The sequence below is a fragment of the Anabrus simplex genome, chromosome 3, assembly GCF_040414725.1.
Source record: "Anabrus simplex isolate iqAnaSimp1 chromosome 3, ASM4041472v1, whole genome shotgun sequence".
In the NCBI taxonomy this organism is placed as follows: domain Eukaryota; kingdom Metazoa; phylum Arthropoda; class Insecta; order Orthoptera; family Tettigoniidae; genus Anabrus; species Anabrus simplex.
This window is the reverse complement of record NC_090267.1, coordinates 419170599-419184447: the sequence shown is the minus strand read 5'-3', so window position 1 is coordinate 419184447 and position 13849 is coordinate 419170599. Positions and strand designations below refer to the sequence as shown.

The 13849-nt window shown below is 40.8% G+C and overlaps 1 protein-coding gene across 1 annotated transcript in view; it reads right to left on the bottom strand.

Annotated features, from left to right (window-relative positions):
- Window positions 1-13849, bottom strand: part of alka (alkaliphile) — a 202881-nt gene that overhangs the window by 9559 nt on the left and 179473 nt on the right. The window contains exons 8-9 of the mRNA XM_067144574.2: window positions 13355-13584; window positions 3112-3252 (exon numbers count right to left, since the gene is read on the bottom strand). Of these exons, the coding sequence (XP_067000675.1) occupies window positions 3112-3252; window positions 13355-13584 (371 nt within the window). The remainder of the gene's footprint in view (window positions 1-3111; window positions 3253-13354; window positions 13585-13849) is intronic.

Genomic DNA, 13849 nt, shown 5'->3' with positions numbered 1-13849 from the left:
ATGTGTTTGCATATTATTCATGGATCATTTTGGAGTATGTCACTTTGACAGATTAGAATGCTATATTATGAGATTTCAACGAGTCTAATGCAGATTTATAATAATAATAATAATAATAATCATGTTATTATAACGTTAGTTATGAGCGATATTTCTGTTGAAGTTATTTTTGTAGATGCCGCCTTGTTGATTTTAATGCTTACTTTTGCTACTTGCGCATTCAGTTTGTTTATGTTGTGTAATCATCATTCAGATGACCGTTTCCGGTAGCTTTTTACCGTGTATTTTTGTGACGATTTGGTGGACACGCGAATATTTATTTATGTGTGTAGTTGCGGTTACACATTTTTCAATAGCTGTGTTTTTGAGAGGCAATCTCGTCATTTTAGTAAACAGTTAGTGACATGAAGCCATTGATAAGTCAGCTCTGATATTTTGTAATATGTGAAGCAGAGAATGATCTAAAGATCGAGCTAAGTGAATAATATCCCTGATGATCTGCGTTGATAATGGAAATATGAGATTTGGACCATGTCATGAACTGTCGTAAGAAATAGAGATGTGTACGACAGATATTTCGCCCGCCGGATATGAGCGAGGCCGTATTATGAGTTACTACGTCGAGAATGATAATGAGTAAATAGAATTGAGAGATGAATAATTTAACAAAGAGTGTTAAATATGTAACGACATGGATTATGATTGTAGGCAGGAGCCTGTATTGTTTCAAATAGTTCCAGGGAAAGTAGATGCTCGGCAAAATATGCGAGTTATAGCACGAGGTAATATATGAGCGGAGCGACGAATCAATGTATATTTTGACAGTCATGTAGAGTCATGGATGACATGTAATACCAGTAATTATTGTCCATAAAGGCTGAATAGTGTCATGGCCAGACATTTTTCGTCTGAGGTTAGAAGATTGCCGTCAAATTCACAACATTTTGCTACTTGTAGCGGGGTAAATTTCCTTTAGACTCCGATATGTGCGCATTTTATTTATTTATTTCTATTAACTTTCAGCAGGCAGCGATGTTGGGATCTAGATTTGTTTATTATTATTCTTTCCTTGTGTATCTTTTATCACCGTGTTATTTGTAGGATCTGATCATACGTGAATTATTTGTATTTGATTTGGTGTAAATAGATAGGTGTAGTTAGGCTATTTTTGATTTCAGTATTTTTTTGTTGGAGCAGTGTTTCTCCATTAACAGGTCTAATTATGTAAATAAGATTTCATGTGCTAGGATAAGGGATCATCGATTAGTTCATAGTCAAAACCATAGTAGTGGTATGCTCCTACCAGACATTCAGTAATTACCAAGTCTTAGAAATCCACTACGTTTCGATTAGGAAATGAAGCGATCTTTAATAAACCAGTTGTATCAGAAATGCCGCAAATGAATGAGGTAAATGAGATGGGATCTGCCTCCATCTAGTGGTGGTACCACAAATAATGAGTTCGTAATGAAATGCAGTCAGCGGCAAATTAAGTAAAATTTTAATGTAAAAGGATCGCTTTCATTTGAAATGTCAACATGAGGCACTTGGCCTAATCATTTGAATATTTTAAGAAGTCCAGGCTATCACAGTCATGCAAGTGAAGTTTAAATAATTAAATGAGTGATTGTAACACTCAGGTTCATATTTCAATAATTATAATTTCTTGTTTCAACCACGAGTAGTTTGAAATGTGGCAATGGTTATGCAGTAGATCAAGTACAATGTTCATGGTTGTTTCTCGAAATTCTTTTTCTTATTTGTTACTCATGGTTAGTGCAGTCCATGATTATTTAGAATTGGGTTTTTCCCAACTGAGTCACATGTGTTAGATATTTGACAAACACCTCTCACTAGTTTATTTCGATAGACATTTTTTTATGTATTACAATTCAGTATTTCAAATGAGGTGGTATTTTCTGACCAGAGTTTTGATTTATTCACGTCATCGTCTTATAGACAGTGTCGACGTAACCTGGAATAATTTAAATTTGATCGACCTTCAGTTAATTTATTTAGGCAATTAATTGAGTTATTGTGAGGTAGATCTTCTTTTTTAATTTCATTTCATTTCACTTTGTTTATTTTCACTAGTTTATTTTAATTTTGGCACTTTGCACTTTGTTCAATAAATCAGTTTGTTATTTAAAGTTTAATTCAGTCTTTGGGTACCGTCATTTATAGTTTAGTTTACCCCATCTTTTCATCTCCTCATTCCCCGATCGACGTGTGGCCTATAACCCGTGGAATATTATCGGACGCACCGCGACTGAGGAAGAAGAGTCTACATGCAGCGGTGAGTATCATTTAAATGTCATTCATTACAGGAGCAGCCGGCGCACAGAGGAAGGAAGAGGATCACCGCATTTGGTGCCTTTGGAAGGGCACAATATGCGCTAAAAAACGACATATGCCTGAACCACTTCAGTATGTATGTATATGCATCATAAAATCTTGTATTTTGGTTGGAAATAACCTGGAACGCATGTATATGATGATAGCATACGATTTGGAACCAAAGAATGAAAGATGCAAATATGTTAAAATCCGCTCTGGTTATCAGCAACCTACCTTCCAGCCTCTGAGGCTTTCTAGTCTTCGAAACATTTTTGTCTGGACAGGGGAACTGTCTCATATAGGCCTATAGTTGACTAGCTGTACTACCCGTTGCAGATATGTCGATATTTTCCTAATGTCAAAATGAAGCCCATTGTCTCACTTAAACATATTTTTAGGACATTGAGAGGAATATTTTGTGTCAATCAATCACTACTGATCTGCACTTAGGGCAGTCGCCCAGGTGGCAGATTCAATATCTGTTGTTTTCCTAGTCTTTTCTTAAATAATTCCAAAGAAATTGGAAATTTATTGAACATCTCCCTTGGTAAGTTATTCCAATCCTTAATTCCCCTTCCTATAAACGAATATTTGTCCCAATTTGTCGTCTTGAATTCCAACTTTATATTCATATGATCTTTCCTACTTTTGAAGACACAACTTATTCGTCTACTAATATCATTCCACGCCATCTCTCCACAGACAGCTCGGTCCCATGCCCATGGAGACCGTTAACTATACATTTAAAACTGGATGGGATGAAGACGCGCTCACCATGGGCAGAATGCGAGGAAGCGAAGATACTCGAGAAGTCTTCTCTAGCTGGTAGCGAACGTCCAATACCTTGACGACGACAAACTCCCCAAGCGCCGCGAACACGAACACCATGCAGCCAGCCATCCAGAGGTCCAGTGCCTGTGACAAAGAAGAACACATCTTTTACAGCTGGTAATGAACTCTACACTCTACATAAGTATCAGATGTATGTATGCATGTATATGGGCGCGCGGCGAGATGGCCGGGTGAACAAATAGGCGGGGAGAGAGGAGCGTGGGTTCGAGCCTCACTGTCGGCAGCTCTGAATATGGTTTTTCGTGGTTTCCCATTTTTACTCTAGGCAAATGCTGGGGCTGTACCTGAATTAAGGCCACGGCTGTTTCATTCCTACTCCTGGGCCTTTCCTATCCAATCGTCGCAGTAAGTCCTATATGTATCTGTGTGACGAAAAGCAGATTGTAAAGAAAAAATAAATAAAAGTAACAACATTTCCTGTTTTTTCCGGCGCACTATTAAGCAGGTAGGTTCGCTACGCAACGGACAAATATGCGTTTACCCGAATGATGATGTAAATCGCGTCATGTCATTATGTTGGCGGAATATGAGTTGTTGTGGTCGGGCCCCTGCGTTCTCATACAAACCGAGCTTCTAGGGAGACAGTGACAGAACAAAAGCACCATAACAGTAATATGCTCCGTAATTACAATAGTAAACAAAAAGTGCCCTGGATATAAACTGTTCAAAATAAACGGGTGTTTTTTCAAAAAGTCTGTTGATTTTACAGAAAATCAGTAATATATACGGAAACATTAAGTAACCGTTTTGGTCTTCCTGTAAAGCACCAATCAATTAAGCGGAAATAATACGTACCGGTATCTTAAAACCTATTTTTGCTGATAGCAAACTTAAAATCATAAACAGCGCATCAGGACTTGTATTTTATCAAGTGGAACTTGATTGTAAGGAAACATTAAAACTTCACGTGTGAATAAATGTGATTTCACGATAGCATTTAGCTATTTTTTTTCTACTTGCTTTACGTCGCACCGACACAAATATGTCTTATGGCGGCGATGGGATAGGAAAGACCTAGGAAGTGGAAGGAAACAGCCGTGGCCTTAATTAAGGTACAGCCCCGGCATTTGCCTGGTGTGAAAATGGTAAACCACGGAAAATCATCTTCAGGGCTGCAGACAGTGGGGCTCGAACCCACTATCTCCCGATTACTGGATACTGGCCGCACTTAAGCGACTGCAGCTATCGAGCTTGGTACCTTTAAATGAACCTAGAACTATCAGTGAGGTTTATACTCCCATGATGGTGGGAAGAACTAGATAAGAAAGTTAAAGCTGATATGGTCTTGAGTTAACCTGAAACGGATAAGAATAAAATAATTGAAAAAAAAACCCTAAAATTTTAATTGTATAAATGGATGTTTGTGATGTCATCCATGCGATGAGAAAAATACATACATACATACTGTACCAGAAACGCTAGTCCAGCGTTGCTGCACGAAGTTTGCAAGTTTTAAAATACGTGCTGCGCTTGAGTGAGGAGCTTGGAGCGAGCAGCTTTCCACGTCACGTATCAAACATTTGATTCTTTCTATCGTCAATTACTAGAGTAATGATAATAATATAACTATGAGGGTAACATCACCATATGCCTTAGGTTACAGCCTACAAGATTACCAAGTCTCGTAAAAATCCGCTGAGGATTAGAGAAGTTGTAGGTAGAAGAATTGACTGAATTCTATGACGCGTCCGGCGAATTGAGTATAAATAAAGGCCCGGATACCGGCATTAGGCACTTGTCTCATTCCACAGCCCAACCAGGACGGTTAGCTGCTGGAAGTTGGTGCTACGATGTAATACTGCGGAGTCAAAGTCTACGGTTTCAGCTCTACTAAATTATGGTGAGAATAACTTTGAAGCATTTCAATAGTCACGACGAACGCAGTCGTAGAGTCGAGAAGTGCGGTACTTTAAATATCTCAAGGTGACAGAAATATTTTTGCTAATAGCAAACTTAAAATCTCAAACAGTGCATCAGGACTTGTATTTTCTCAAGTGGAATTTGAATGTTAGGAAGCATTAAAACTTCACGTGTGAATAAATTTGATTTCACGTTACCTTTAAATGAATCTAAAACTATCAGTGAACGAAACTAATTTTCACGATCAAATTGTTATAAAGTCTTACCAGTATTATTATTCGTGTTTGAACATAAACAAGACAGCGTGAGTGAATGGGACTAATTTCACTCCTGTGTTAACAGTCTTTACCCGGAGGCCCCGGGTTCGATTCCCGTTCAGGTCAGCGAATTTTACCTGGATCTGAGGGCTGGTTCGAGGTCCACTCAGCCTACGTGATTAGAATTGAGTAGCTATCCGACGGTGAGATATCGGGCCCGATCTAGAAAGCCAAGAATAACGTCCGAGAGGAATCGTCGTGCTGACCTCACGGCATCTCGTAATCTGCAGGCTTTCGGGATGAGCAGCGGTCGCTTGGTAAGCCAAGGCCCTTCAAGGGCTGTAGTGCCATGGGATTAGTTAGTTGGGTTAGTTAGTTAATAGTCTAATAGTGCAATCTTCTTGCCATATGTCTACGTTACAGTGCGAATGAACGGAACTAAAATCAAATGTAAACTTCTTCTGCCAAAGTGAAATAACTGCCATTTATAGTGTCATGACTGTGTTGAATAAATTTTGTAAATACTCTACCCTTCCACCCTATAAAGTGGGCTCCAAATTACTACGTACTTCACATACAGTATATGGCTGTACACGAACACATGCTTTCAGCACTACGGCGAATACGACATAAACAATGGCCTATACCGTCGTAAACTGACATCATTGAATATGTTGCTGCCATTTTCCACAACATGAGACCGATGTCATCTCATCATTCCACGAAAACTACGAATATTGCTTAACTACTGCCCGTGGCTATGTTTATTTGAAGAATAAACTAGACACAACCCTCGTTTGGATTTAACACAATCCCTCTATTCATTAGGCATATCTACCAACGCAGTAGCGGCAATTAGGGGGAGGGGAGGGGGGCAGTGGCCCCTACTTTGTGGAGAATACATTATATTTTTATTCCGTTTTAGCCGGCTGAAACAAGGAATTATAGGAATCATTAACAAACGAAATTTGTACAAGCCCTGTTGTCTTCTAAGCTCATTCCTTCCTTTATTTTCTTTAATCATTACCGATAAAAAGCACAAAATATCATTTCTCGCGCCACAGCAAATTGTGGAGACTTTGCATGTGCTATGAGGAAGAGTAGCAGGGGTATATGTGATTTTTCTTGCCAATGTCATGGACACTCGTCAGTCTGGCAGTCTCTTTAGTGTCTGTTAGTTTCTTAGTGTATAGTCAAATACTAAATGATTTTTAATTTTACAATCTCGTCATAGTTCTGTTTAATTGTAATACATACTGTATGTAATATTTTTCCTATGGTGAAAGTTTTATTTATGGTATTGAATCAAAGTCAGAAAAACTACTATTACAGTACTTAAGATGGTGAACTGTCAATCTTTACCTCACTGTCGAAATTTGCTCAGAGAACATCAACATCTTGTACGGGTATCTTTATTTTTTCGCCCCCCTATATACCACAAAACCGGGTACGTTTTATTTTCTGTACTTTTCTTGTCCCCCTACTTCCAATTCCCAATCGCCGCTACTGCGTTACTAAGTGACTTAATTTGGTACTCATGATCTGTTCTCATTCATTTTCGAAAATAATATTACATTTACATTTAAACTTCACTTACTAAAATCTTCACCACAAATCGCTTTCCAAATATTTCCCAAATTTTCCATTATCACCATGATCAGTTCGGCTCTACGTTCTCCAAGCAACGATTGTAGAAACGCGACCGTCCCGTTCAATTCCGGACTTCAGAGTGATCTCATGATTAGCGCGTGGCGTCATGCGGCTCGCATACTCCTAGTACACACATCAGGGCTACCCTTTTACACTGAATCATACTCCCTGTACCTGGTTATCACATATTTAACTTCACAAGCTGCCAGGATATTTTATTTTAATTTAAACATGGTGATAAGTGTCTTGTTCACATTTTATAATCATTTATTCTGGATTGCAACCTTCCTTTGCAATGTTATTATATTGTTACTACTGCTGTCATTTCCATTACTCATTTGCGCACTGACTTCTGATTCGTCGGTTCAAAATTTCCGCCGGTAGATACCTTTAGCTCTGTTTCATCTCGTTTTCAAGTTTCTCTCTCTATCGAATGCAAAGTTCCAGTGCCCTACATGATGCAACACTCGCCAATCCTTTACACGTGCAGATCATAAGGCATGATTCAGCTTGCCGAATTTCCACGTACATCCTGCTTCACAACGAAATATTATTTCCCTAATTTTTTCTCATGACATCTTATCATATGCCAATGACATCGAAACCAATTGGGTTCAACACATTCAAAGCAATTGTAAAACAGTAGAACTCTACAAATAGTTGCTTTCTCTTCTTCGAACATTAAAAAGCACAAGTGAGCTATTTGTTTCGTGTTAACAATCTCATAATCCGTGCCAAGAGTAACTTACGTTAGGAAGAATGCGGTTTCGATTCTACTGACATTCGGCCGCATGAAATTTAATTTCTTTATTTTCTCAAGTAGTGATCAGTTTATTTACCTTAAAGAAGTGTTCGTGTTCGATTCTATTGACATTCGACACGGTATATTTGCATTTCTTTAATCCTTTCATGGGAATCATAGAAGTCAGTTCAAAAATTACCCCTCAGACTAATCCGTCCAGTACGTCCAGGGGGATTAAACGTGTGTGTTCACATTATCCTTCTGAGTGAGTGAGCCCGGCGACCTAAACTCCTAGACCTTCAAGAACTTCTAGAACTTCTAGAACTTCAAGAACACCTAGAGCTAACCTTGTTGGAGTGTACGTGCTCCCATGGTGCCGAGAGCTGTTCCATGGTGAGGACGGGGGTTTTAGCAGAGGAACGCGGGACATCGCCAGCCACAAAACGGAGAAACTTCACCCTCAATCCATCTTCCACTGTACTGAGGTGGTATGAACTTGACTTTATACAATAAACAATCAGTTTCAAAATTCAGAATTTCATTCAAAGCAAATCCTCTCACTTTCTGTACCCACTCCAATTTGATGTGCCATACACGCCCTGCGTATTATCTCATGCTCATCAAGCTAACAAGTACGGGCATTTCCTGGTACAGAGAGGAGAGATAAAAAATAAGTGGCGCCCCGCATGTGCACGCTCGACGCGATTAGATTAGTTAATAAAAAAGTGGCGTGTGACGTTCAAGACCTCAAGTTAAAATAAAATAATCACAAGAGGCGCACTATTGCAGTGGATATTCAACGATACCGTTCGACTTTAACTTTAAAATTTAGGGTGCAGTTAATAAGCAGGTTATTATTTTAAGTGTTAGAATATTTACATGATTGAACTTAGTAAAGACATAATTAATTTCGTGTGGCTATTTCTAGCCGAGTGCAGCCCTTGTAAGGCAGACCCTCCGATGAGGGTGGGCGGCATCTGCCATGTGTAGGTAACTGCGTGTTATTGTGGTGGAGGATAGTGTTATGTGTGGTGTATGAGTTGCAGGGATGTTGGGGACAGCACAAACACCCAGCCCCCGGGCCATTGAATTAACCAAGGTTAAAATCCCCGACCCGGCCGGGAATCGAATCCGGGGCCCTCTAAACCGAAGGCCAGTACGCTGACCATTCAACCAACGAGTCGGACGGTAAAGACATTATACCATTAGACTTTCAATGGTAACATTCAACTTAGAATCAGTGAATAATGAATTATTTGCCATTAGTCACTTTATAAGTATTCATGTAATATATTTGCAAAAATGGAGAATGTACTCGCAGCCATTTAAGCTTTAAAGGTTAGTCTAATTTAGAAAATTACTGAATCCAGTGCTGCCAATTTAGGACGCCGTATAGCTGAATATAATACTAATTTAGAACATCGCATTGCCGAAACTAACGCTACTATAGCTCATCTTAATGCTAATTTAGAAAATCTCCTTCATTATAGACTGTTATGCCTTTCCGCTTTCAATCTGCAAGCCTCATGAACTAACCTTGCGTCCCCAAATATTCTATTTGCGACTACATCGTTCTGTGTAAATCCACAGCCTGTTTCCAGTCATTCGATCGGGTCAGGAATGGAATGAATAAAGCCCCATCTAGCGGCCAGGATAGAAACTGTGCCGGCTGCCAAAGCGTGTCGCACTCCTCTGGGGCAATGACAGATGAAAAAAAATGATACTGGAGAGTGTTGCTGGAATCAAATATGACAGGGAAAACCGGAGTACCCGGAGAAAAACCTGTCCCGCCTCCGCTTTGTCCAGCACAAATCTCACATTGATTGACCGGGATTCGAGCCACGGAACCCAGTGATGAGAGGCCGGTGCGCTGCCGCCTAAGCCACGGAGGCTATCACATAGTTCTGTGAACTCGTTTATTTCTTCATGTCTTTTCTGTAAATCATTACTAGCTTAGTCTTACCATCTTCACATTGGTCTCTGCTTCTTTATAGTTGAGTCCATTGTTATCTTAGGTAACCTCTCCTCAACCATACATCACATACGACTCCATTATTGGAGTCGGTTTCTACCCAGTGCTTCATCCACAGAGTTCATTCCTAATTTAGCCGTTATCTCCTTATTACGAGTACCCTGTTGCCATTGTTCCACTTGTATTTATCAGCAATCATCCCCGCTACATTCATATCTGTTATTTCCAACGTTGTTGTTTGGATTATCAGTCCATAGACTGTTTTGATGCAGCCTTCCATGCCACCCTATCGAGTGCTACCCTTTTCATTTCTACGTAAATACTGCATCCTACATCTACTCTAATCTATTTGTCATATTCGTACCTTGGTCTACCACTACCGTTATTACCGCCCACACTTCCCTCAGGATTATCTGAACAAAACCTGGGTGTCTTCAGATGTGCCCTATCATTCTTTCTCTTCTTCTGGTCAAATTTCGCCAAATAATTCTCCTCTCACGAATTCGATTCAGTATCTCTTCATTTGTGATTCGATCTAATCATCTCACCTTCAGCATTCTTCTGCATCACCACATTTCCAAAAGCTTCTACTCTCTTTCTTTCTGAGCTAGTTATCATCAATGTTTCACTTCCATACAATCCCACGCTTCAGACGAAAGTGTTGAAAAACTTTTCTTCTAATTCCTATGTACAGGATCCCGTGAGATGTCCGAAGTTAAGCAACATTGGCGTGGTCAAGATTTGGATGGTTTGCCACGCGCTGTTGGTGGGAGGTAAGGGAATGGAGGAGCGAAAAGGAACTGGCCACCCTACCGTACGTAAACTCCGGTTCAGGCACACCTTTGCGGAGGTTCGGAACTGCCTTCGGGGAGAATACACCCTTACTTACATATCAATGTTCGAGGTGAGCAAATTTCTTAAGAAAGGCCTCCCTTGCCTCCTTACTTCTACCATCGTTAGTTATTCTACTACCCAAGTAACCAGCGGCGTGCGGTGAACACATTCGTTACCCCAGCTGAAAAGGAATAAAAAGTAGCACCAGTCCCTCTAAACCCAACATTGCTATCTTTGTAAACTCACTCGTTAACTACGTGGAAATATAACAAGCAAGCTGATCAGACAATTAATAAGACAATAATAGGTATTAAAGAACTTATGAAGTTATAACTCACTTGAGTAAGAGTAAGAATATTTTCGACCACACACTCGCACATGTTTCCAAAAAATTGGTATTCACGGCAGTGACGGCGCCATCATAACTTCAGCTACAGTAGATTTTAAATAATGTACTTACAGTTTCACCCGTACAGTCATGGTTTTCACAAAAATATACTGGGATTAACTTTTTATTTTTTTAACTTAAAACGCCTAACCTAAACTAAATGAACAAAATTTAGCAGTAACTTTTACGCCGCCGAAGTTTTACAGTTTCACTCGTTTGCTGAGTGGTATAGCAATAACAAACGGTGGAAAATATTCCTCACGACGTATACCACTGTTATATTCACGAAGAATGCTACAGAACTCACGAATACTTCACCTAAAATCCAAGAGGAGCGCTACAAAAATTCACAAGGTACCACCATTACAGGCAAACCCACTCGTACAGAGCAACCAAATACAAAATTCTTTTACTTAGCGCTTAGGTCTGTGTTCATGCTCGGCTACCTAAATATTTGTCGGCGTGCATCGTAAAACATACTTTACACGTGTCATCAATGAATCTCTCCCAAAAACTGCACACGTGCCGAAATCCAAAATAAATACTTGTATTACAATTGATTTAATAAAATGGCTATTTTTATTAGCAAGACTATGTACAACTGGCTATACTGTTTTCTCTTGTAGCCTCTGGTGTCATGTTTGGCGGAAACTAATCGAACTCCTTTTGATTTTGCAGAAGGGGAATCGGCTGAACACTTCGAATGTTAACAAAATCAACTAACCTGTACCCAAGCTAGCTGCTCCGCCGTCCTAATATGTCGTGAATCTCGAGTGAGGCCAACAGGTTTCACCCCGCCTCCCCAAAAGAAGGAGGCTTAAAGCGCATGCGTCAACCAAGAGAGTTGAATTTCGCTGGGGTAGCTCTCATATCTCATTCGCGCCGTCCAAAAGTCCAGCTCACTGGAGAGATCTGGACTGTGGGATCTTTCGTCGATCTCTCCGAATACGGACAGCTCCGACCTGCGACAAATCACCGAGTACACTCCTCTTCATTTTTGTTGCCGGCCGGGTGGCTAAACATCTTTAAAACAGCTCCCCGCCGGACTCAATAAAGCACGCTCATATAGCTGCGTCCACGATTGGAAAGTCAGCTCCCCATCATGTCTAGGCCTATATCCAATTCCACTGTTACATCACCACCACTACCACCACCACCACCACCACGTCTACAATTACTCCTCCTCTCGTTCCTCTCGTTCCTCTCACCACTATATATATGTCTCACCCTTCCCCAATTATGTCATCGTCCCTCCTGATCTCGGAAACCCCTGACAGACCCAGTCTTCTGTACATACCCCACCCCCACCCGCTACTTTGCACACCAGCAACCTGATGAAGAAATCTCTGCCACGCCTGCCACTACCTCAGCAGCCGCCGCATCATCACCGTCGACACCACAACGACCAACACCAACTCAAGCCATGTATAGTTGTGTCATCCGCGGCGTCAATCCCGCCATCTCTGACTGTGAAATACTCAGTGAACTCCACGCAGAAGGCGTCCCTGCCCGCAGAGCATTCAGGATCCAGAACGTCTACGGTCCAACATACCTGGTCCGCCTCCGTCTTCCTACAGAAGATGACGTCCAGCGCCTCATCAGCACGGAAGCGTATATCTACCGCCAGCTACATCAAGTTGAATCCTCTCGATCCCCTCCGAAACCTCTCCCTAGCCATCCCACTAACAATACACGTCGTCGCACCCGGCCAGCACCTCCTCCATACCAAACTCGTCAACCCGTCAGACCACCACTTCCCCCACCCAGTTTTTTTCCAGACGACTCCGACATTCGATATCCTGAGACTCCTCACCACCTCTTTATGCAGCATCACCGCGACCATCCACATCCTCACTCTTCATCTCAACAATAGCCCTTGTATAAACCTCCACACATCCCCCGTAATTTCCATCTCCGTTGCCAAGCGGCCCCATCAATTCTCTTCCACTAAATAATATCATCCTTTTCCCATCTTTTTCCTTCAACACGTCTCCTACCTTCTCACACTTCTCCGGCCTGAGAGAGGGCGTCACCCTCTGAGAGGCCCGACCCGCCCTTCGGGCGGTGAATGAAAACTTCTACGACGATGGACTGTGGTAGAGCGAGCGGGTTATCGAGACAGCTGTACTTGTCTTGACTTAGCTGTTTGCAGTTTTCCTTAAATTGATAAAGAAAAATCTAAGAAATAATACGAAAATGTAAATACAAAATTCTTTGCCCTTGCAGCGCTGACATAGCTGGAGTTCAGTGCACGCCACTGCAAGTAACAATATTCATCTATTTCCTTTAAGATTTCATTTCCTTTCAACTTATGAATAAGATATCCCAAATGCACATACTTTCGCTCACGTACACCAGAGTGTGTCTGTTATCTGAAATATGGAGAGAATGGTGCATTCCAATGATGGAAGCTGTATATCTTAGAGCAATAAACGCTCTATATTTCAGAGATATATACTCACCTTGACGTAGGCGACTGGGGGAATGTCAGATTTGAGGCCAGTGAACATGGTGACCAGTGTCAACATGGAGGTAACAAGTAAAGTAACACGTCCTGGGATCGCATCCAACCCGATCCAGAAGCTGAACCACGATAGCATGACGACCAGAGAGCTAGGAGCGAACGTCTGGATTAGATGGTGCCCGATCTGACGCTCAAAACGGAAGTACATGATCAGGCGTGAAAAATTTGCTGAAACAAATGAAATACAAGCAAATGTTCAAAAGTCGGTCTTAAAAAATACATCGAAATTTATTAGCTCGGTGAGTTTTTAGTTGTTGCTGAAACTAACACTAATAGGACTTAATCTCAAGTTTCTCGAATAAAAAAATATATTTGGCTTTAGATAATTGACAGACAAACAGCAATCTGGATTTTACAAAATTAATTTTTGTACTTTGCAATTCAATACATTTTACTGACACATATTGGAATATATAACCAATTTTACATATTA